Here is a 24,466-nt window from a genome sequence, read left to right as displayed (position 1 = left end):
AGAGCATATCGTTCCCAATGCGAGCACCGATTTACCTTTCGCTAATACTGCCTGTCCGCAACTTGAACAGATCCTCGTTAGGCTACATTTTGCAAGTCCTCACGTGCCGCCTCCACTCGGGTTTGCATGAGGCTAAATTGCCTTCGGCGTCGCCTATAGAGGAATCAAGGGGAACGCCTTCAATAGAGTCTGCGCGGCGTGAAGGGGTCGCCGCCGCTGTCATTGTCCGACAGCGACCGTGAGCCTAGGCGACATGCGAGTACCACAACCTTCATAGCTGCATAGGGATCGAATATCACGCGAAGTCGGGAAGGTGCCATGGCCTCATGAGCAAAGTACATAGATGCCCATTTCAGGCGACTTTCAAACTCACATTCGGATCAAACACCCAATCGAGCAGGAACAGCGGATGCTGTATCGAGTCGTCCAGCCCTCCAAGGATGATTCTAGTGTGTGTCTCTCCATAACCAGCACGCATTGTGTTCGCTGACTCGCCCCTCGACCGTATACGCATCGTGAGCGCCAATTAGCCATGAGCCCCGTACCTACCCAATGCGTCCCAAGTGTACATCGCCATCTGCATGACCTAAGTGCTGATTCTCCTGGCGCCTTCACTCGCTCGCGCAGCTTTATTGCTTCATGCGCCTAGCTTTGGCACGAGCTTCCCGACATCTATCATCAGAACGTCTGTGCTTTCTCTGGCCTGGATGGTTCTCAAATCATCCGCATGGACACGTCTGTCTTGTGATGAGCGTGCCCGGTGCCAATCTACGGTTGTAGCAGCGCCCACTCTACATAAAAGTGTAGTCAGGATGATCATGGGGGCTCGGCCGTCCTTTTCGTAAAGTTGACCCATTGACCTGCAGGGGCTCCATGCGAAATCTACAATACGCTGTCGGCGCCGGTACGTATGCATAGATGCTACTAGTACATTCAATGCACTCGCTCAGTTGGATTGCTAGTCCTCGCGGCGACTACCTCGGTCGTCTTCTCCCAAACCACCATCCCTCCGACTGGGCTTCCGGTCGGAAGTTGCACAGCCGACATCCCATGCGCCAACGGTACGTCCAATCGTAACATTTCTCGCACTAGCAAATCGTTGACGTGTATCCGCGTAGGTGCGTGCTGCAACGCCAACAGTGGGTTCTGCGGTTTCGGCCCTCAATTCTGCACTCCAATCACCACGCCCGGAGGCAACTGCACTTCGAACTGCGACGCTATCGTAGGTCATTTGCTTCACACTCCCGCTAGCTCTCATTCCCTCCTCAGGCCGAGTGCGGAAAGTTCGCAGCCGCAGAGAATCGAACTTGTCCTCTGAACGTGTGTTGCTCGCAGTACGGGTTCTGCGGAACAACATGTGCGTTCTCATCAACCTCACTACACTTACTTACCGGGATGGTAACACGAAATTGAACATGTCGTGATGTGTAGCGGATTTCTGTGAGACGGGCTGTCAGTACAATTGCAACCCTGTACCTCCTACCGGCGGTGGAAACGATGTCTTCGGCGGTGGCGCTACCCATCGGCGCATCGGTTATTACGAGGGCTGGGCCTCGTCCTCATCCTCTCGCCCATGCGACGTGTATCAGCCAGAGCAGATTGCTGCCGAAGTTCTGACGCACGGTCAGTGTAGAACATACCTCATTGACCGATCACTGACTGTATGTTGAACGTAGTGAACTTCGCATTTGCTCTGATATCGGACTCATTTCAGCTCACAGAGATGTCGCCCGGGGACATCGATCTCTGGGCTCGCACGACGTTGCTCAAAAAACGAAACTCGGCGCTGAAGGTGTTCCTCTCTGTCGGTGGCTGGTCTTTCAACGACCCGCCGACGTCGACTATCTTCAGCCAGCTCGTCGCTAGTGCTGAGAACACGAACACATTCATCAGTAGCGCCCTTGAGATCATGGAAGCATTCGGCTTTGACGGTCTCGGTCAGTGACCGTCTCCTCAAGTATAGGTTCAAACGATGTGCTGAGATAGATTCAGATATCGACTGGGAGTATCCCGCGGCGTACGATCGTGGTGGAAACCCTGCAGACAAGGACAACTACGTTACCTTCATGAGGGAGCTGAAGACCGCATTCGGCGACAGGTATGGGATCTCGTTCACGGCGCCCTCCTCATACTGGTCAGTATAAGATTGCATACTCCATACAATGTTTACTCATAGGTTGAGCGAACACCGGAACAGGTATCTACAGCACTTCAATGTCACCGGATTGCTCCAGTGGGCAGATTTCGTCAATGTCATGACATATGACTTGCATGGGGTGAGTTGCGACTTACCTGTCCGATACAACGTTCGCTAACCTTGTAGCCAGGTCTGGGACGGTGAGTAATGATACGCCGGCCATTCTTACGAGGATCTGAGCTTCCGTAGGGAAGGACCCATACATTGGATACATCGTACTTGCACACACCAACTTGACAGAAATCAAGAACACGCTGCAGCTCCTCCAGAATGTCGAGGTAGACTGGTCACAAGTCAACATCGGGTGAGTCCGCCCATCTACTGCTCGATTTCTGACACTCATGTACGTACTGCGTCAGGTTCGGCTTCTATGGACGCACCTTTGAATTGACTTCGGAAGAGTGCACAACACCTGAGGTATGTCTATCTGATATCTGGATGATATCACATGCATACTTGTGCTCAAGACCATCACAGTGCCCGTTTGTTGGTCCTGCTGATGCTGGCCCATGTACTCACAACGCAGGAACGTTGTCGTGGGCTGAGATCCAGGTAATCACAACAGGTTGTGTTCTCAATATAGTGGTAACATGCATGCTATACAGGGCATCATTAGCAGCAATGATCTACAACCGGTTCTTGACGAAGACGCGGCGGTCAAGTACGTTGTGTGGGACGACAGGCAATGGGTACGTGTCTAAGCTCCCACGGCATTATACTTCGCAAAACGTCAGATTGACACCATCACAAGGTGTCGTATGACGACGACGAGACGTTCAGGCTCAAACTGGACTACCTCAACGCGATCGTCGGTGGTTCGTTCATCTGGTCGGTTGATCAAGATGACGCGCAATATACGGCTCTCACCGCACTGTACCCCGACATCAATATCAACAATGCGAGCTCGACTCAGACGAATCAATGCAAGTACACGGGATGTGGCGAGAGCTGTCCACCCGACTATACACCGATGACTACGGTCACTACCCCGCCAACCGGATTGCACTGCACGAAGAAAGCACGTGCTAGCCTATGCTGCCCGACAGCTGCGGTACCTCAGAATTGCCAGTGGCGTGGAGGTGGAGGTACGCTCGTACTGCTTTGCAATTTACAGTGGTTGAATGAAGGCCCTATGCAACCAGGCACCACCTGTCATGGACAATGCAACGTCGGAGAGATCACGCTCGCTCTGGATCCCGCAGGTAATTCGAAATGGCCTACATGTGTGAAGGGTGTGTATCCAGAACTTCGAAGCATACACCGAATCTGACTCATAGTCATGCTATTGCACAGGACAGCAAGCATACTGCTGCTCTTCGGGGTCATCAGCCCCGCTCGAATGCTATGCGTCGGCTTGCGGAGAGACACTCTCAGAGTGCCCTAGCGGGTACTCTGGTCTGACATTCGTCAAGCAAGGAAGCACGGTACATCTCCCGCGATTATCTTCTCAGGAACTGCATTTATACGTTAGCTGCTTGGATCAATGTAGGACGACGGTTATTGCGAGGAAGAGCACGATGACTCAAACATCCGAGTGAAGCATACCTGCCCAACGGTTTGCTCCTCCAACGATAAACCAGTCTGCTGTGCATCGGAAAGCAGTGAGTCACGGTATCTGCACTTTGCTCGAGCTGTCTGATGCTAATTGCTTGAACGCCGATGGCCGCAGGTTACAACAGCTGTCATTGGGTCGGAACACCCCCGGCATGCACAGATGCTACTTGTGCTGTCGGGGAAGTCAGTGTGTGTGAGTACCAAAGATATGAGTCGTGTGAGTTGCTCCCAAAGGGAGATTGCCTTGCATTAGTCCAGGATATACAAGGCGATGCCAGCTCAACTTGCAAAGGCAAAGCACGTCGGAATTACTGCTGCACACCTCCCACGAGCGAAGAATTCTTGCCCGTTCCCGAAGATTGGGTCATACCGCTTGGCGAAGGATACGGTGCTGATCAGCCCGCTTCGTTCACTGCAGATTTCGATGATAACACCGTGAGCACATTGACCCTTCACCCTGTCTCTCACATAACAAACGGTTTATACCGTAGGGCCCTTCAGATCCGACGGGAGAAGGCACCGGCACCACGGGAATAGGAGACGATGGTCAAGAGAATGACTCCCCGGTTAGCGAAGCATCGTTGTGTATAGCTTACGCTCGCCGCCTGACTCCTAGCATGACAGTTCGGCGAAGTATTCATCACGTCACCGAATGCTCAATCCGTGTCAAGCCTAGATGTCCAAAGTGACTGGGTGCTCGTCGGCTGTGACAGCCAAAGTGATCAGCCACAAAGCATCCTCGCGTATTGCTCCATGGTAATGGATGACGACAACGCAGGCTGCGGGCATGTCTTTATTGGACAGGCCCAGCATACAATCGTCTGTACCACTATAATTGTTCATTTGGTGCACACTGACTCGGATGCATTTGCAGGTTCGAATGCCCTCAACCTGTGGTGCCGGTCCTTACGCCCGCGTCGTCTCTCTGCAAGCGCATGACGACCAGAGCGCACTGCCAGCTGAACATCAGACTGTTCTTCCTTTGAACGAGAAGGTATATGTGCTCTCATTTGACTATCAATTTGATGTCATCCCGGAGGAAAATGGCCCTGTCTAGTAAGCTCATCATAGTGTCCGTGTATATGAATTACTGCTGACAGCCGATGCCCCATAGCATGCGCGCGGATATAACGGATATACCTGGTTACTGGGACGAAATGAGTATGTATTGCACATGTATGCAGGATACATTCTGACATGTTTTGCTTCAGTTGACAGGTCAGGGCCGGATGCAACGATTGACTCATTACGCAGGCTGCTCACGGATGCTTTAGTGCACCTGATAATTCGCCGACTGACCGCAAACGAGACGTGCACTATAAGCGCAATTTCCACCAGCCGGTCGAGTACGAGAAGCGTTGGTTCGGAGGCTTCACGGAGTGGCTCCAGCGCCTTAACACCATAACGAACGGGAACAGCATTTCGCGTAACTTCCACTGGTCAGACACCTACACGATCTATCATGCAGAGGTAAACACCCGCCATCTCAATAGCAGTCGCGATAATACTGACTATCCCTTAATTTAGGAGTCATGTCCGAACTTTCAATCGAGTTTGGACATTTCGGTATCAGGTAATGCCCAAATAAACTCCCAGTTCGGCTATTATCTCGAGGTATGCTCCTTCATAATTGAAGTGGGTAAATACTGACCCTCACCCGCGCGTCGTTGTTAGGCCACTGTAGTCCCGCCAGCCATACAACAGGCTTACATCCACGTCAATGCTGGCGCATCCGCTTCCGCAATGTTCACTATGACCGGGCTTGCGAAAGCGGAATGGAGCTCGGACCAGTACGAGCTTATCAGTTTCGGCTTCCCGGGGCTGTACTACCCTGGGCTGTTGACCCTTGGACCGAGTCTGCATCTATACGGCCAGCTCTCCGGTGAAGTGTCACTGTATGGGCAATTGTCGACGAGTGTTGGGTATTCATTCCCGGTAAGGCTGCGTCTGCATGGCGTTCGGAGTCACGCTGACACGCGTACTACTGCTCTAGAGCCTCAACTATGCCATAGGGTCTACGACAGACGAGCCTACTCTGGGATCCGACTTGACGGGATCAACGGCCAACAACAATGGCTATAACTACAGTGTGTCGCATTCTGTGTTTTCCCCTTCACTCGCTGAGACTAAGCTAGACTTCGGGTATAACGTCGAGTTGAGTGGCGGGCTTACGGCCTACCTCACCCCAAGCCTTGAACTAGGGCTCACCGTGCTCGGAGGGGCTGTCATGGACGCAACGGTGTGTACTGCTAATCAACCGGCAGGTCGCCACTCATAGCAACTGTTCTACAGGCTTACGTCCAGGCGGAGCTATATGCTGGGTTGTACCTCAATGGTAGTGTATCACAGTCGGTGAGTTTCCCATATGATTACTGGCCACGCAGTACCATGTTGAAACCATAACAGCAAGCACCGCAAGTCTGTATTCAGCCCCAGTACGGTGTCAACTTACACGGCGGGCTCAAAGGTGCAGTGGTGTTCTGGCACGACCAATGGGACGTACGTATGCCCTCCCTCCTCGACTCTTTGTTCGGATACTGATGTCCTACCCTAGCACACCTTCTATCAAAACTCGTTTGATTTTGGCGGCGTTTGCTATGCCTCCATGTCGGAATCTAGCAGGCGCGAATATCCTTTCCACAACGTCACCGATTCAGCTGCTGTCGGGAGCAGATTGCCGTTACAGCATGAGGGTTCTCGCGCGTTCTACTCAGGATGGGAGCGCACAGGCGACGCTCAGCAGAAGCCGGAAGTCGCAGAGCCACCGATGTTACCTGCAGAGCTCAAATCGACGACTCTGAGCCACGAGCGCGCGTCTTCTAACTTGGAGCGACGGGATACCATCCCGTACTTGCCAGGATCGCTGTTCTGCCCAGCGGAGACCAGTGATCTCGACCAGACGACGTCGAATGGAGGTCAGTCTTGTCCTTCGCCTTCGTGATAACACAGCACTGAATATATCCTAGAGGACTGCATCTGCTATAGTGACTCAAACTTGGCTCCGACTAACCAGCTGATCGACGTCTTAGCACGTCGGCATGTGCTTGTAGACGACTCTGACCCGGTGGCCGGAAATCTTTCAGTCCACGGTGACGGAGTCTTCGATAATGGGACACATTCGTTCGCTCGCCGTGCTCAAATACTGGTCGAACAAGCCCCGTTGAGAGCGTGTCAAAATGTGTTTGTAAGACATTGAGATTGTCTTGTTCTTGGTCGCCGCTAACCAATTCGCTTGTAAGGTGCGCATCCCAGACTATTCCAAGACAAATGTCATTGCGTACTATGACCATGATGATCCCGGTGGTCTTGATCCTACGATCGGGTCATATACGCAACTGCCGCTGAACCTGGGGGGAAAGCTCGTCACGGTGAGTCCGCATATGACCGCGGGTAAGTCTCACGGTATTGACGATGGTGTACTTAGCAAAATAACAACCCCATCTATGCGCGCGAGCATGTTTACGAGCAAAGCTTGTCTTCGTTGTTTGTCGATTATCTTTCGCTGCAGCCCAACCTCTGGCAGAGTCAAGCCGGCCTCAACAACCCCAACGACAGTGTCGACTTCTGCACCTGGGTAGTAAGCAACCTCGTCGACGTCCCGGCGTACTCGCCTCAAGGGTCCAGATCGCTCTTCACACAATTGGGTAACTGCTACCCCAGCACTGTGAGTGGTGTCAGCACCGTCGGTCTTCAAGGAATTACGAACAGCATGCCTATCCTGTATGTGGTCCATCTGCAGTACCAAGCAATATGCTGACCTTGCTCCTCTTAGCGAGCAAACGACAAATAAGATTAAAAACACTGTGTTCTACGACGGAGAGCGGCAGTTGTACACTCCCTTAAAGATGATCCCCATTCAGGACGACACAGTGTTCCGCGGATACTGTCCACAGAAGCAAGTCGCGGTTCTGCGAGCGGCTGCGGGCATCCCTTCCTATCTCAACCAGGCAAGCACTCCTGACTTATGATCATATATTGTCTTCTGAATGTGAGTCCGTCCAAAGTGGGAAGTCCGCCAAGAGGTCTGTCTCTGGATTCGATGTCTGTAGTGAGCTCTTCGTGGCTCACGATGGTTCCATGTTTTTCCAGTTTCTGAAGGCAAATACCTGCGTGCGCACGGCTTGGGCAAACTGGTATGCTACCTACTTGGCTTCCACGACGGTCGATGGTGTGGTTTGATCCTCGCTACAAGCTGTGGTCTGTGCTGACCTTGTGCTAGCACCGAACAGGGATCAAATCAACATCCCAAATGTTTACGATAACTGGAGTGAGTCATGATTCAGTGTTTCGGGAGTATTGTTCTGAACAAATTCCGCTAGTTGCGTCCATCGTGAAGAACATCAAGCCGTTTTTGACGAGCCAGCTTAATTTGCTTGTTGAAGACTACAATGACGTTGTGAACGGTCAAGCCGGCGGAGCTCCTCTGATCGACATTGTACGTATCTAACGATGAACTTGAGGGCTCACATTCTGACGGGCGTATGTTTGTAGTCCTTCTATGTCTTGATGGACAACAATCAAATTCTGAACAAGCAAGGGGACACTCTCGACACGCCGGCCACCGTCTACACGCGCCAGCAACCCGTCAGCAAGCAAGACATCATGGACCAGATCATCAATAACGTACCCGATATCATGCTGGTCAATCTTTTGCCGACACATTGAATACCGAAGATCGACATGGCGCTCCAGAGGAAGTCGAACCGTCTTACTCATTTGTTTCTTGCAGCAATCAGGTCTCGTATCGCGCTCTTAACGCAGCGTAGGCCCACTATATCTTTGGGTTGGCTTGTCTCATCCATGTATACGCCGATGTTGCAACTAATGATGAATCCAAGCACATGCAGGCTCTAGGAAATCCGGGGAATGATGAGTGAAGTGCGGCTCGACATCAAGCTTGCAGACATATGCTTACATCTGATTGTCCCCGCAGATGAGACCGCGATCCGTGTGCGCCGTACACGCATTACGCATCAGTGAGATTTAGTAGAACGAACCAGGGTGGATCGCGTTTGGTACGCACGCTGTATCAATATGACTGTTGCTTCGCATGACTCGGCCAGCCTGAGTGCCCTGAGAATCAGAGATCGCGTATGCGCTTCGAGGGGCATGGGAAGCATTCAATATTCAATACTGACGCAAACGATATCCGAGTGGGACACTAGCCTGAGTAGCCTCAAGGCATTAGACACGAGCCGCCTCTGACCGTAGCCTTGGTGCGAACTGTCGCAAGTTCGGGGGTCCGAGTGACGGAGTACCAGTACGCCAGCTCCTACTTACCACTCAAGTGCGGGAGCCCAATTGCTTCATACCGATTGTTCAACGTTCAACGGGTTAACGTTCGTCGTCCAAACGTTCACTGTTCTCTGAGTCGGACTCAGACTCAGACTCTCAGCGAGTTCTATCACGTGCGTAAGCATGTATTGGCCCGATGCTCGCGTGGGCAACACGGCTGAGACTCCTTTCTATGAAGGGCTTTATCGGACAAAAATCGAGGGGCCTAGTAACGTACCTATGCGTCCAGCCCAGATCCGGAAGGACCGTACAGGACAGTACGGGCTAGTACGGGATCGCTCAAGATCGGTCAGGATCTTGCCAGATTCCGACCGATCTTGAGCGATCCTATCGTTACTTGCCGCTTTCCATACTATCCTGTACGATCCTGTTAGTTCCTGAATGAGCCTGACCCATCACGTCCTGTCTGATACTGTCCGATAATGTATGTGCCTGTGAGTTCTCGTCCCATCCTGTCATAATGTGTAGGATCCTGTCATATCCTGCCTGCCACGTCCTCTCTTGTATGCTCCCCTTCCGTCCCGTCCCGCTCGGTCCCGTTCATGTACCGTTATGATCAGTAGGTCAATCGTTCACTATGACCTAGTGATATTGTCCAATAAATGATTTTGTCCAAGTGGGCCACAGTACTACGTAATGCCATAGGTGCGAGCCTGAGTATCCGGAGGCCCGTGTGAATCCCACTGTCGCGTGAGCGCCCAAGCGCATCGAGGTTGTCTAGGCTGTCTCAGTCTCGCCCACCACTCCTTCTCGCTCTACTAGCACCCACCCGCGACGTCGACAGCATCCCGAGGCCGCCGTCACACGCACACCCGCCAGCAAGGAACAGGCCGGGCGTCGCCGCATGCGCGACCTGTAAATCCCGTCTCTCTCCTTCCTGACACCGCCTCCCTCGCACCTGTGGCCACTCACACCGCTCCTTGATACACCCTGCGAGTGCGTCGACAAGCGACGGGCTCGTGACGTGGCACAGACGACGCGCAAACGCGTCCGCGCGGTCGGCCGGCCGCGCGTTCAAACATCGCGCCTCCGACGGTGGTCGACTGGCAAACTCCAGCGATGCGCCAAGTGCATCGCTGGAGCGGTGGGAGGTTAGCGAGGCGCAGCACGGCCAGTAGTGCCGCAAACAAGGTGCGTGGTCGCTCCCCGTCCGTTCTGGCTCACTCATCAACCCTAGTACCCTCCGTGCCTCGTCCGCCACCTCAGGCATGCGCAACTCGGGCCCGTTAGCATGCGAGGGATCCACTGACGTACCGCCGCCACCAACCGCATGCCGCCGCCAGCCTGCTGCTCCCACCATCGTCACCCCTCCCTTCGCGCGCCAGTTGCGCACCCACTAACAACACCGCCCGCGATCTGCACTCCGACTCGAAGTCGTCTCGCGCCGACCTTCAACGTGCAACGTTCCTCCTCCCATGTCTTCCGACACGTCAACCTCTCCGCGATGTACATCTCAAGGTCTGCAAAGAGATGCAACCCCTCCCTGCACTTCGCAGCTGCCTCGCCACAGCCGACGCGCCAAAGGAAGATCGCCGTACCCACGCCTACGCTCGATGCGAAGACGGGCGAGTCTCCGGCGATGCGCTACACAAGCAACGGGCTCACGCCAACGTTCCCTGAGGACCTGCAAACTCACACTGTCATGCTGCGACGTGCGTGAATACTTACGCCGTCATGATGCGTGAATACTGGCAAGCCTGGGTACGTACACACCAGCTTGAAACGGCCGCCCAGACTGCGGGGCCCGAACCCGTCGCGATTATGAACGTCGTGAGGCCTCAAGAAAACGACTCACCAACTTGAGTTCAACGGGGGCAAGGCTGGACTGCCACGGTATGTTTCGTAAGTGCCCTTACCTGCTGCAGCCTGATGATGCTCCAGCTATATATAAGTAACATACAAATTCACAAAACCTGTATGTATATAGTATATATACTGTATATGTACAGTTTATGTAGTACAATCTACTGCTGTCATAGTCATTTCCCATCATCATGAATCAAAGTACATGCTAAGGTTCAAGACAATGGATAATGCTTGTACAGCCTGAATATGGCTATCTATACCAGACGGTAGTTGATTGTATATGTAACAAAGTGTTACCAACACCCAGACTTTAGTTGGTCCTAAACAAGGACAAACCTTCCCTATTGTCCTTATGTAGTTAGCTCAGGGCTATGTAGTTACTGACAGGTGGTAATTGGTTGGATATGTGACAGGGGTTACTAATCACCTAGAGATTAGTTGGTCCTGATCAAGGACAAACTATTTCCTATTGTCCTTGTAGTTAATGACAAGGCTTACATATATGTATAATATTTTACTGGCCTTCAGTAATGTGTATGACTAGGAGAGTATTGACTAGTTGTCTTAACTAGTCTCCGCTATGACTTGTATGCTAGTTCTCTTGTATTGACACTAGTATTATTAACTAGTGACCTATTGCTAACCCAGCTGGATAGTATGACTTGACTTTTTGTGTACTAATTCTCTTGGTTAGTATCTCAGATTGACTGTTTAATCAGACAGTCAGAGCCTCATGTAGGCTTTAGAGAGATAAGCAGAGTTATATTGATCAGTCAGACCATTGTTTCCCAAAGCTGAACATGCAAAGAACAATGACCTTTCTTTGTCTTATTGAGCCTGGTCTCTTGTTTGTCCTGAATCCTTTTGATCTTACTCCTTTGTTGTTCTCTTAATTGAAATCACTCAAAATGGTTGCCATAGTTCATTGCATAGACTCCAAGAATCAATGAATGAGCCCTCAATTCACTACTCCAGTGCCCTCCATGCTACCCATCTCAACCTTTGAGTCAAAGACAGTGTCATCTTCATTGCTGCAAGTGCTAGTACATCTCTGTTAGTGTGGTTCTTTGCACATCAGTCGGTACTATATTGCTGACCTTTAGCAATATAGGTGAATATGAGAGTATCAACTAGTTGTTTTAACCAGTCTTTGTATTGATTTTGTCACTAGTCCTTGTGACTAGTCTTGTATTGTATTGACACTAGTCTGATTGACCAGTGAACTTATTGCTTTCCCAGATGGTTAGTATTGTGTGTTCACTTTGCTTGCTTGTAACCGGATTCCCATTATACCGCAATCATTATACAACACCAGGCTTACATTACTTCAGACAGTCAGAATCTCAGTACACTGTCCTTTATGTACCTTGCCCATCAACAATACTACCTTTATTTACTGTGTGCACATGCATGTAACCTTCAAGTTGTGTGTTTCCCAGCCCACCCCAATGAGAAGACAAACCCAGGTGTCGCGGAGCTAGGTCTATGATAAGTTACATAAGCAAGGCCACACAGAAAGTCCGATCCACGGGGACATGCATTCCCGGAACGCGGAATGTCACGCACTGTGACGTTCAGTGATGTTCCTAGGGAGCGCAACTGCCGCTTTGCTGACTCCTATTTCACTCAGAGCCCCATTGAGAATAATGTTGTCAACATATAAAGTTACTAGTATCTACCTTTCAGCTTTGAGATGTGGCTAGCGGAGCGTGTTGTATCATCTGTGATTGTTGAGGGTGACCGTGACGGATTTAACGATGTTACCGGAATAGGCAACTATTGCTCGGCCACATCTTGCCTCAGGCCTCAGGCCTCAGCCTCGCCGCTGGTTCGTAGTAGCCAGTGCTGCACTGTATCTCATGCTATATCGAGCATGCAGACAATGTTAAAATGCTGTCAATATATTGGAGTGTAGGCTTCAATAATCCTGGCCTTAGCGTACTATGTCGGAATCAGTTTCACGGAATTCTGTATGCATTCCTCTAAGTGCTCTGTGTGACAGAGCCGAAGTTGTGAAATTGCTGCAGAAATATCCAGTGGACACAGCTACGACCGTGGTCGTTTTTTCAATGATCAATAGGTGGTAAGAACTTTACAGAGTGATTAGTTAAGATTTGACATACTGTCAGTAGTGGCCTTCAACTACGCTTTGAGCTCTTGTCACGATGTGATGCGTTCCCCAATGTCGCAGAGCTAGGTCTGATGCGACTAGAAACAGAACTTGAAACAGAAATACTTGACCTCAAGGTGTTGGACCGAGGTCAACAACAGTCTAGACAGCGTAAGACGCAATGACTAGCAACTCCAAGTTAGTTACATTGCACTCTACTTAGTACAATGTGAAGTGCTTACCTAGCAACTCCAAGAGGATGAGCTGGAGTGCTAGGCAGCGTACAGGGCCCTATATATACTGGCTAGGTTTAGGGCAGGTCTATCTACGCTGGACCCGAGAACTGAGGTCATGTGTACGTATGAGTCAGAACGAGTCAGAACGAGTCAGGTGGCTAGGCGCTGCCGCAGGGCACATGATAAGTTACATAAGCAAGGGAGAACGTCCGATCGACTGGGAGGTACGTTCCCGGAACGCGTTCCGGGAACACTCTTGCGGAACGGCCTTGGGGAACGCGTCACATCGTGACGAGAGCTCAAAGCGTAGTTGAGGCCACTACTGACAGTATGTCAAATCTTAACTAATCACTCTGTGAAGTTCTTACCACCTATTGATCATTGAAAAAACGACCACGGTCGTAGCTGTGTCCACTGGATATTTCCGCAGCGATTTCACAACTTCGGCTCTGTCACACAGAGCACTTAGAGGAATGCATACAGAAATTTCGTGGGACTACAAATTGAAACTGATTCCGACATACTAGTACGCTAAGGCCAGGATTATTGAAGCCTACACTCCAATATATTGACAGCATTTTAACATTGTCTGCATGCTCGATATAGCATGAAATACAGTGCAGTACTGGCTACTACAAACCAGCGGCGAGGCTGAGGCCTGAGGCAAGATGTGGCCGAGCAATAGTTGCCTATTCCGGTAACATTAAATCCGTCACCCTCAACAATCACGATTCACAGATGATACAACACGCTCCGCTAGCCGCATCTCAAAGCTGAAAGGTAGATACTAGTAATTTTATATGTTGACAACATTATTCTCAATGGGGCTCTGAGTGAAATAGGAGTCGGCAAAGCGGCGGTTGCGCTCCCTAGGAACGTCACTGAATGTCACAGCGCGTGACGTTCCGCGTTCCGCGTTACGCGTTCCGGGAACACATGTCCCCGTGGATCGGACTTTCTGAAGCAAGGCCATATGATGAGAAAGTCACAAGACGAACCCTAGCACGTGATGTGTCACGTGACTAGTCAGAAGGCCGTTCCAGGCGAAGTCTATCGTACAGCGTATCGTACAAGTCCATAGAAAATGAGCAAAATAGGATAAAACAAGGCAAAAATACGGGGCCTCCGTGTCATACCATGACACCAGGCTGACTATACTTATCATTGATTCTGTTTTACTGTTTGATCCACTCACAGTGGCTCACTGCTCTGAACATATATTATAGGTAGTATAATAGTACATTGTTCTTTGATACAAAATATGATACCTTCAGCTCTATTGCTCCAGATCTTACCATGCTGGGGGTTGCTAGCAGCTAGATATGGAGCAGAGCATCTTGTACTCATTCTGTTGAAGTGGACATTGGCAAGGCACAGGAACATTAATCACTACAAAGGAGTTTGTCAAACTATTTTCCCCCAAACTTATACATGTAAAGAACAGTGACAAATTTGTCTTATTGAACAAGCTTCCTTGTGATATTACTCCTTTGTTGTGCCTTGAAGTTGAATCAAAACAGAAATGACCATAGTCCAGTGTGTGGGTCTAATGATCATGTACACATTTAAATGAGACCTTCAATTGCCTCACTACTGTTCTCCATACTGTCCATCTTGAACTCCATGTTGAAAACAATGTTGCCTTCATTGCTGTGAATGTTAATATATTCTGTTAGTGCTATTTTTCTCATGTCAATCAGTAGTATAATCCTGATACTAGTGAATGATGGTTTATTTGCTTATTCTAGTTGAATGAGATGCCACAAATGTCAACATGTAGCATCACTTAGTAACATGATGTGCCAGCAGTTGTCTAAATTCAATCACACTAATAATACTCAGACCTAACCCTTGCCTATGAGTAGGCTTGAACATGCCAATCTCATCTACTTTATCAAATGTGCTGTTCTACTCACTTACACCCATGTCAATTTGATGATTGATTCCCAAGATACTCAATCCACCAGCTGATGCAATGCCTTCAGAATCACTGATGTACCATGGGTATGTGCTATGATCATTTTCAGAAAGACATGATCATTTCAGGATATCAAATATCATCAATTATATATCTGTATGCAACCTGAGCAACTTCATGAGCATGGTCAATAGCCTAATGAATTATCAGAAGCCTATGCTAGTCCTCAACCCATCAGTCTGGAGGCCACTGTAGTTCACACAACTGGATTATACTCCCTAGTTATGCTGTAAGCACCATGCACTAGAGCTCAACAAGGCAAATCAAAAGGTGTATAAATTGAAGCAATAGGATAAGATTTGAGTGATTCTCTGCAAGTGATCACTAGTGTGCAATGTGCAATGATTTCTATTTTTGGTGCCACAACACAACATTTGCAAACAGCAATGATACAGGACAGGACAAGACAGGAAGGTACAGGACAGGAAGGTACAGGACAGGAAGGTACAGGACAGGACAGGACAGGACAGGACAGGACAGGACAGGACAGGACAGGACAGGACAGGACAGGACAGGACAGGACAGGACAGGACAGGACAGGACAGGACAGGACAGGACAGGACAGGATGTACCAGCAGCCACAGGATCTGGAGAGATCCTGTAGAATCCTGTAGAATCCTGTAGAATCCTGTAGAATCCTGTAGAATCCTGTAAGATCTGGGATGTGCCTGTGAGCCATTGAAGAGCTGTGGAGCATTTTTGTCCAGTATTCACATCTGGGATTTCACCATAAATGAACAGACAGGACAGGAATTAACATGAGGGGACAGTAAGGGACAGGACATACCGGGACAGGACAGTACCAGACGGTACAGGATTCGAAGTGTTCCTACAGGATCGTACCAGATCGTACCAGATCGTACCGGATCAGGCAAGCTCCTGGACAATCCTATCTTATCTGTCCGGTTTCCGTGATTTCCTGAGCAAACCGGAGTGAGCTCCAGAGATCCGGTAGGATCCGGTAAGATCTTTTGAGTTCTGATATGATCCGACAAGATATGCCCCGGATGGCCTCAGTAGTTCGAATTTTGTCCCATACGGGCCTTGATACCTTTCCACCTTCACCGCTGCCATCTCCTCACAGCTATTGAAGGGTTCTACGCTCTGGTCCTCGTCTTAAATTGCCTAGCTACATGTGAAACACCTCTCGGGAGTATATAGGCCAGTAGGATTACCCCCACGCCGTTCTCGTCTCGTCCTAATAGTAATACCAGTAGCTTTCCATGGACCCGGAATCGAAAGAGGGTATCCTAGACAGTTACTTCAGAAATGCGCTCAATGCCCATTGCATGTCCCGTCTCGACGTTCAGCCTGTGGGCTGTGATGACTCGCAGGACGTCCAAAATCCTATGCTTCACGACTTGATCGACACCACCGACAATTCGTACCCTCGACATATCCATACCTCATGCGAGACAGACGTCATGCTGTATCTGCACAGATTGAAGTCGGCGGAGACGAACGGCGGGATAGTGGTCTGCAAGATGGCTATGGCGACCATTCAGGGAGAGGAAAACTTACAACACGAGGCTGAAATCTACGAGGCCCCTTACACGGAGCCGCTTCGTGGCAACATCATGCCGAACTACTTTGGACTGTTTCGAGGAGTGGTGGACGAACAGACCGTCACATGTATGGTGCTGGAATTTTGTGGGGAGGCAGTGTCGGGCAGTCTGCATGAGCAAAAGGAATCATTCAGGTATTGGCTCGCTGTCTGCAATCGCTAGGATGATTCTGATGATGATGCCAACAGAAAGGCAGTAATCGAAGCGTACCTGGAATTACATTCAGAACGCATTCAGCTCGTCAAAGGGGGCAGAGAAGACTACAAGACTCGAGACATAATCCGCAGGTCGGATGGCACGCCTTGTCTCGTGGACTTTTCAGAGGCGTGTCGGCATATCGGCGGTCCATGTGTTACCTCAGAACTCGAGTACAGTGATTACAAGACTCCGCATGAATGGCCTCGTTCGGATTTGGAATGTGGAGAGCTGCTTGCTGTTTTCGGCGACGCATGGGTTTTCGTGTCAGGTTAGTGTATATTTCTGCTGAATGGACGACAACTGCTCACATTGAAGATCGCTCCTCACTCAACTAAAGCTCGACTAGAAATCCGAAGTGCGTCAATGTTTATACATTACGACAAGGACGCGTCGGCGCAGGACTACTGGGACACATACGGACGGGCATTCAAGGCCCAGGGGTACAGCAGGGAGGACGGGCTTGCGCTGATACAGCAGGCCTGTCAGAAGCATGAAGATCATCTCGAAAGGAGACTCAGGATTTTAGACGAAGTGGAGCGTGTAAACCAGTAAAGAATGTACCAGTGTAGCAAGCTATTAGGAATCACTGCCTTCGGCTTTCACATCCAAGTAGCAGACGCTTAGTACACAATGATTGAATCATGCTGCAGATTGCAAATGTGTATGATTGCTGTACCAGTACGCCCGCTCCCACCCAATTGAGTGCGGGTGTTCAAACGTTCAATATTTCATCGTTCACTGTCTCTGACTCTCAGCTCTATCACGTGCGCATGGCCCGACGCGTGGGCAACCGCGGCTGAGGCTCCTTCATCCGTCCTCCTCTTCCTCCTCCACCGCTGCCATCTCCTCCCACATCTCTACGCCTCGATTCGCGTCGTTGAATACTCAGCTCTAATAGTAACTGAACTACCTGGGCAAATTCCATGCCAATAGTCCAGTTCACACCCTTCTCGTCTCTCGTTCAGCCCGCATTCTGGCACGCGCTCACAGACTTCAAGATCGATGTCCTCCGGCTCTCTGACGACTCTGTGACAATTCATGGCTCCTATGCTACCGGGCGATCCGTGAAGGATCGCGAGTCTGGCGCCGAGATAGCGCTCGGATGTAATCTGTCTGTTGGTGGCGAGTCGTTCTCGAAGACAGACAGGTGAGTGGCGCCGTTATGGGTTGAAGGTTATCGCTAGAACGGACGCGCGACCCGCGTTGTTCATAGGGCACCTGCGCACTCGGCACAGGTTACCGGTGTATTCAAGAATTACAACACCATCGAGGAGTTCAAGGCAGCAGACAAGACCGCGCTCTTCGCCCAGGTCACCGACGAGGTGTGTATCTGTTCGCGTTATGTCTTTTCTCCAGTACCGGCAGACACCACCAGTGTCTGTATGCCGCTGGCACGAAACATGAGCACATGAGAAGCGGGACTCCGTACGAAGTCCAGTCCTAAATCGAAGTCTTCTTGTCATGCCGAGCGACCTGAAAGGTCCTACGAATTGGAGGCGGAATAATCAGTGAAATGCTGTTGGTTACGCGATATATTGACGTGGAGGAGGAAGAGGACGGGGGTCCATGTGAGTATGGCTAGACTGCTGAGACCTGTGATCTCTACCGTCTACTGTATGCCACATGACCTCGAGGTGCGACCTTCACCGCCTAACAGTCCGAGCACAAATGTTGCTCGTTACTTTGACACTTCCCGTGTATTGAATTGATACATGATCAATTCACATTCTTTGATTCCGTAGTTGAGTTGTCCATCGCAAGCTCACGTCGTCACTAGATATGGAAGAGTATCACCGTCGACCATTCGACGGCACAGCTCAACCGCTTCTTGCTTATCACCTTCGCGGATCTCAAGAAATATAAGTACTACTACTGGTTCGCCTTCCCTGCTTTCGTGGCCAAGCCTGCATGGGAGATCCAGGGAGACTGGAGGGCCGCCTCAGACGAGTTCAACGATTCCTTCGTGCGTTCCTCGTTCCTTCGCCCCTTCTTCATGTCCCTTTTGACGGCCCGGTCGTAGCTCTCCGCAATCGAGGCAACGCAACTAGCATCTCCCCGCGCCTTCTTCCTCGTCCGACCAAAGACTGGCAGTGACGAGCCCGAGATCGCACCCGTCGAAGAATACACACAATTCTTCGCCAACGTCGCTCCCGAGCAGCGCACCATTGCCTTCCTCGACCCCTCCGCGACGCCCTCCAACCCCGGCTGGCCCCTGCGCAACCTCCTGACCTACCTCCATACCTTGCACCCCGCGCCATCGTACCGTATTCTATGCTGGCGCGACTCTGAGCGCCCGAATGGCGCGCCGTTCAAAAGCCGCTTTGGCGTTGTGTCCCAGGGTGCGGGCGAAGTCGCGGTGCAGACGGAGAAGCCGACCGCGGTGGGCTGGGAGAAGAACGTGCAGGGCAAACTTGGTCCGCGTGTGGCGGACTTGGCGCCCATGATGGATCCGACGAGGTAAGCCGGCAGTCTAGGCATGAACTGGGATGTTCGCTCATGCGCGTCGCGCGACAGGTTGGCGGACCAGGCTGTGGATCTCAACCTGAAGCTGATGCGATGGCGCATCCTGCCTGCGCTCGACCTTGAGAAGGTTGCGAACACGCGGTGTCTCCTCCTGGGAGCGGGCACGCTCGGGTGCTATGTGGCGCGCACGCTGATGGTCTGTCCACCTAGTAATCCCTTGGACACGTGCTGACACCGCTTTTGTGCAACAGGGATGGGGCGTTCGCAAGATCACCTTTGTTGACTCTGCCCGCGTGTCGTTCTCGAACCCTGTCCGCCAACCGCTGTTCGAGTTCGATGACTGCCTGAACGGCGGGAAGCCCAAGGCGGCATGCGCTGCTGAGCGGCTGAAGAAGATCTTCCCTGGCGTTGTGAGTTGCTTATCCCCGCGTTGCGTTCACCACTGACCCCCTCAACAGAACTCCTCCGGCCACAACCTGAGCATCCCCATGCCGGGCCATCCCATCCCGCCCGCGTCCGTCGAGCAGGCGAAGAAGGACGTGGCGGCGCTCGAGAAGCTCATGGACGAGCACGACGTCGTCTTCCTCCTCATGGACTCGCGCGAGAGCCGGTGGCTCCCGACCGTGATGGGCGCAGCCAAGGGCAAGGTCGTCATGAACGCCGCGCTCGGGTTCGACACATTCCTCGTCATGCGCCACGGTGTGCGCGCGTCGCTCGCGAAGGGTGATCGACTTGGCTGCTACTACTGCAACGACATCGTTGCGCCTGCGGATGTGCGTACTTTCTCTTGACATGTTGTATCGGTCGACAACGATTCATTGACGTGGGTATATGCAGTCCTTGACGGATCGGACCCTCGACCAGATGTGCACCGTCACTCGACCGGGCCTCGCTTCGATCGCCGCATCCACCGCCGTCGAGCTGCTCGTCTCCCTCCTGCAGCACCCCGACGGGTACGTCCGCTTCCTCTGACCGTGGTCTAATCTTATCTTATACATCGGCGTCCAGCATCAACGCGCCCGCCCCGCCGCCGCAGACTCAAGGGAGCGAGCCTCCGCAGGGCTCCGAAGGCGTGCTGGGCATTGTCCCGCACCAGCTGCGCGGCTTCCTCGCGCAGTTCCGGAACATGCCCATAACTGGCGCTGCCTACGACAGGTGCACCGGGTGCAGCGAGACGGTGGGTCATAATGGCGGTGCGTGCTGCCGGCTTTGTGCTTACGTTCTGAGTATAGGTCATCAAGGCATACGAGACGCAGGGATTCGAGATGCTCCTCAAGGCATTCAACGAGCAGAAATTCCTCGAGGAGTTGACAGGGCTCGACAAGCTGTACGACGAAGGAGAGGCGGCGCTGGAGGCCGTCGGGTGGAACGATGACGAGGGCGAAGATGACTTCTGACGGATCCAATGACGTGATTACGAAGAGATGAATGAAGGAATGTATTGTTGTACTCATACCCGTCGCAGTGTAACGTTGGCCTACATGTATGCTTGCTATACCCTGTATCGATTGCTTTGCGTCCTTGTCGTGGAATATAGATGCGAATAGATGCAACGGGATATATACCATGTGACACAAGAATGAGCAGTCGGCATCGATGCTTCTGCAAGTCCGTACAACAAGAACGCGCGCTGCCGTGTCTAACTATACAGTCCTGCTCCGACTGAGAGGCTTGTCCCCCGACAGACTTCCAAAGAAGCGTGGACCTTCGAAAGCGGTCATGGCGTCGCTATCGAAGGTGCTCAATTGGCCATCGACGATCACCTCCCTTGTTACCAGGATATCGAGCGCCACCAAAGTGTGCCTGCGTTTCCTCCCAAGTAGTGAGAAGAAGCTTGTCAATCAAGGCCCGGGAAGGAACGCGTCAGGATCCGTGAATCTCGACGCAGCTGCAGGCGTACCTAGACGACGGGGAAGTCACGTCTGTGTGCGCAGTATCGCGCTCGCCGTGGATCAGGTCTTCGCTGATGCTGATGCCAGGAGGTTTCTCCCAGAGCCATGAGATCGCCCGGTGCTTCTCCCTCAGGTGTTGGCGGACGTTGAGTCTAGCCGAATGTCAGCGCTTCGCTCCGTGCAGAGCGGATTGACATACACAGCAAGAAGTGCATTGACATACACTGGCGCCATGATTCACTGTTATGTAGTCCGCTTCAGAGTCAATGACTGTACTTACCGGTACATGACGGCTCATGCAGGTGAAACATATCCACGATCATATGGATGTCGTGCCATTGTGGAATATACTGGTCAGACCAAGGTTTGTGAACGCTGGTCCATATATCGTTGAGGTCCCACTCACCGTGATGAATTGTACAAATTGGACGACACTACAATGATACTGGATTAGCGCGATCCGTATGACCTCCGGGGAACAACGCACACAACGAGCAGTCCGCGATTGACTGTGTAGATGATTAATCTGGAAAGCACGGTATGGGCACTATCAAATGGTCATTTCAGCTCATCGTGATGTGGGGATGGAGCAGCAAGAGCATACCCGTCGGCGGTGTGGGACTTTGCGCCCTGCAAAATGAGACATAGTGAAACGGTGATATAGAGATCAGTAAGGAGTGCGGCGATAGCTTGAACGCTGCCCGATGGCTGTCACAAGCATAGTCGTCAGCAATGCAGCCATTTTCGCAGTCAGTACTGGCAGATGCATACTATCACAGCGGAGAGGCGTATAGATATACTTATGTTGATACTGCAGGTTTTATTAAGTTCAGTACCATACGCAAAGTGATGTTCTCTGATAGCCGCTTACGTAGATTCATAGGCGAAGACTAAGCATACAAAAAGCAATCAGTATTCCCCATTCATTCCGAAACATGACGATCCACAAACCGAAGCCTGCCGCTATATAGTACGCAGAGATGTTGTTAGTAGACTCCTGCGAGCAGACGAAAAAACGTTTACCTGCAGAGAGCACCGTGAAAGTGACCTATGATCGTGAATCAGCATGTGTCACTAGTGACAGGTGAATTTCATACGGCAATGGATGTCAGCACAAGTTGACCGCTCTTCTGTGCCATGACTGCAAACCTGTTTTGTGAGCGTCATCATACACCGCTTCGGGGCTGACTTACGCTTCCAGATGTTGTGAATGAAGAAGCTGATGGGGACGTGAGTGAAGAGAGCCTCGAGTGAGCATCTCAGCGACTGGCCATTGTACAAGCAGAATCACAATGGTCTGAGGGTTTCATGTCACATCTGTCTCGCTAGCTGGTGATATATCTACTCACCGAAACGATGCAATGCGCTATCTGTCAAACGTGTAGCAAGAGCTCCGGAGCAATGCGCATAATGACACAAGTGACGCACTGTGATTTTTCTGAACGATGATAGCAGACAAGTTGAGCTTCCGTGTTCAATCATTAAGCACAACACAAGTCCTTACCCTTGTAACTCCTCAAGAGCGGTTGCGTTGGCATGATTCCGAACCAAGTGCCACCATTCGTCCTACAGTGTTCCACAGGTCAGACCATTCTGACAGAGCCTGGCTACGCTACTGACGTTGGTCACGAGCATTGCTCTGATCGTATCCAAGGCCCTATATGTGCGTTATGATGATTAATCCATGGGGACGGCAATTGGATGACCACTGACCATAGTACAATAACCTGTCCTCAATGGTACCCCGTCAGCCGTAGCGACCGTGTGCCTTTCCCAGAGTCGCACACACCATAATCTTGAGCCCAATGCTGTCGCCTGGGTAGTTCCATAAATAATACAATGTCTGAGCGAGCGTGAACCCGTATACGCTTGCCACCAAGTCAGCAAGCGGTGGAGAGCCCGTGAAGCAAAGTCAGGCTAAACGTACATCATAGAGAAGATGATCTCGACGAACACCCCTCCTATGGCGGAAGTATCGGGGGATCCATGATTTCCGCCCATAGTGAGAATGAGAGGAAGAAGAGGAGACGAGGCGTAGTAGGCATGCATACGTATATATCGACACACTTCAGATTATCAGCTTGTCACGACTGTTGCGTGGCGCGTTGCTTATCTTCGGACAGAACGCAAGAACAGCCAGACGTATGAAACACAGCTCTTCAACAGTCGAGCAGCTCTGCAGATACGGGTGGCTAGAGTGGCAGATCAATCACTTCGAGACGACAGTGGCACTGCGCTTACTAGATGGGTTGCGGCAGAGCTCTCATCTCTTCTGCATGGGTATCAGGTCACGTATTGAATGTGTCCTCAGAGGGCTCGTCTATGACTCTTTTGTAGGGCATCTGGTGAACGTAAACACCAACCGTAATTACCATTAGCAGCACGCAAAGCCCATGAGCCTCGAAGGACGGCAGCGCTAGGTTTGACACTGGTGCTGTACCGTTGCTCGATGGGAGTTGACGTTGCGCGAACCGAGTAATGCATTCATACACTGAGCTTGATCGATGACCGATCAATCACATATGCCTGTTGCCTGCTATGTGGGTTCGACATTGAGCATGCATATGTGATTTGACGCGGCTTACCTTCCGGCATTCCAGCGCAGGCACGCGCTCGTCGATTCTTCAGCTGCTACGTGTCCGGATTTATTGACATACCCAGCGAGCTTCGAGTAATGTGCGACATCCTGTCGCCGAAAGAAAAGCACACCGACTTCCTGATCCATCTGGTGAGAGCATCATCCTCTGGTATGGCTGCATCACATCTATTTCTCACAGAAAAATGGGTACATACGATATCGAGCCACGGCATCGCCTTCTTGCGATGCTTCCGAAAGACATTACAGGCAGGGTCCCTGACAACGTGCGAGCCCGATATGAAGGAATGAGCAAATGGAGTGCCTGCACAGATTGAGCTCTTGTCAGGCGTGGAGGGAGGGATGACATACCGTGCGGACCTTCACAGCCGCACCGGGGCACTTTCCGTGATGCCGAGGAGATAAGTATAGCTCATCAAAACGGGGCTTACCGTGAATACATACACTCACCGCACGAGGATATTTCTTGGACTACATCTTTCCTCAGGAGGCTGTATACACGCGGAGCGACTCCAGAATGGCATAAGGAGACAATCATTCGTCTCTAGCCTGTCAGTACACGACGCCAGCCTAGGA

At 51.2% G+C, this 24,466-nt stretch overlaps 5 protein-coding genes across 5 annotated transcripts; 4 read left to right on the top strand and 1 right to left on the bottom strand.

The window, feature by feature from the left end:
• Nucleotides 1-873: 873 nt before the first annotated feature.
• On the top strand, nt 874-7,719 carry C8Q71DRAFT_863325 (uncharacterized protein; the record flags this gene model as incomplete). Its single annotated transcript, XM_047928149.1, has 32 exons — nt 874-904; nt 963-1,061; nt 1,119-1,222; nt 1,270-1,357; nt 1,432-1,623; nt 1,677-1,937; nt 1,993-2,134; nt 2,198-2,276; nt 2,328-2,337; nt 2,387-2,501; nt 2,557-2,614; nt 2,675-2,749; nt 2,803-2,886; nt 2,949-3,282; nt 4,044-4,186; nt 4,243-4,317; nt 4,376-4,570; nt 4,626-4,807; nt 4,866-4,912; nt 4,963-4,969; nt 5,026-5,221; nt 5,279-5,365; nt 5,426-5,686; nt 5,745-5,838; nt 5,887-5,990; nt 6,044-6,103; nt 6,158-6,250; nt 6,306-6,666; nt 6,718-6,935; nt 6,991-7,119; nt 7,176-7,471; nt 7,524-7,719. 32 exons carry the CDS (start codon nt 874-876, stop codon nt 7,717-7,719), a joined length of 4,416 nt encoding a protein of 1,471 aa, XP_047772872.1.
• A 109-nt stretch (nt 7,720-7,828) lies between these two features.
• C8Q71DRAFT_863324 (uncharacterized protein) lies at nt 7,829-8,416 on the top strand (the record flags this gene model as incomplete). Its single annotated transcript, XM_047928148.1, has 4 exons — nt 7,829-7,919; nt 7,971-8,018; nt 8,071-8,186; nt 8,243-8,416. The coding sequence occupies 4 exons, from the start codon at nt 7,829-7,831 to the stop codon at nt 8,414-8,416; spliced, it is 429 nt and encodes a 142-aa protein (XP_047772871.1).
• A 7,789-nt stretch (nt 8,417-16,205) lies between these two features.
• C8Q71DRAFT_790960 (uncharacterized protein) lies at nt 16,206-17,621 on the top strand. Its single transcript, XM_047925327.1, has 4 exons — nt 16,206-16,337; nt 16,391-16,875; nt 16,930-17,207; nt 17,277-17,621. Exons 2-4 carry the CDS (start codon nt 16,400-16,402, stop codon nt 17,489-17,491), a joined length of 969 nt encoding a protein of 322 aa, XP_047772870.1. The 5' UTR covers nt 16,206-16,337; nt 16,391-16,399; the 3' UTR covers nt 17,492-17,621.
• A 241-nt stretch (nt 17,622-17,862) lies between these two features.
• C8Q71DRAFT_888905 (E1-like protein-activating) lies at nt 17,863-21,050 on the top strand (the record flags this gene model as incomplete). The annotated part of the gene is made up of 10 exons (XM_047928624.1): nt 17,863-18,086; nt 18,153-18,261; nt 18,717-18,902; nt 18,960-19,396; nt 19,454-19,598; nt 19,654-19,812; nt 19,861-20,175; nt 20,240-20,355; nt 20,411-20,579; nt 20,635-21,050. The coding sequence occupies 10 exons, from the start codon at nt 17,863-17,865 to the stop codon at nt 20,797-20,799; spliced, it is 2,025 nt and encodes a 674-aa protein (XP_047772869.1). The 3' UTR covers nt 20,800-21,050.
• C8Q71DRAFT_888903 (uncharacterized protein) lies at nt 20,592-23,295 on the bottom strand (the record flags this gene model as incomplete). Its single annotated transcript, XM_047928623.1, has 17 exons — nt 20,592-21,235; nt 21,303-21,446; nt 21,494-21,518; nt 21,575-21,644; nt 21,701-21,728; nt 21,782-21,841; nt 21,899-22,002; nt 22,066-22,105; nt 22,166-22,184; nt 22,246-22,342; nt 22,392-22,435; nt 22,488-22,513; nt 22,799-22,860; nt 22,915-22,951; nt 23,008-23,021; nt 23,084-23,162; nt 23,222-23,295. 17 exons carry the CDS (start codon nt 23,293-23,295, stop codon nt 21,046-21,048), a joined length of 1,113 nt encoding a protein of 370 aa, XP_047772868.1. The 3' UTR covers nt 20,592-21,045.
• Nucleotides 23,296-24,466: the final 1,171 nt, after the last annotated feature.

This window comes from Rhodofomes roseus, assembly GCF_022264815.1.
Source record: "Rhodofomes roseus strain CIRM-BRFM 1785 chromosome Unknown C8Q71scaffold_39, whole genome shotgun sequence".
Lineage (NCBI taxonomy): Eukaryota > Fungi > Basidiomycota > Agaricomycetes > Polyporales > Fomitopsidaceae > Rhodofomes > Rhodofomes roseus.
This window is presented reverse-complemented; position numbering and strand designations above follow the sequence as displayed.

Excerpts from the sequence above, each read along its gene's own strand:
- C8Q71DRAFT_790960 (XM_047925327.1), top strand. The coding sequence starts at position 16,400 with ATGGACCCGGAATCGAAAGAGGGTATCCTAGACAGTTACTTCAGAAAT. Across the intron at positions 16,876-16,929 it reads GAGCAAAAGGAATCATTCAG|AAAGGCAGTAATCGAAGCGT; the intron begins GTATTGGCTCGC and ends TGATGCCAACAG. Across the intron at positions 17,208-17,276 it reads CGCATGGGTTTTCGTGTCAG|CTCGACTAGAAATCCGAAGT; the intron begins GTTAGTGTATAT and ends ACTCAACTAAAG.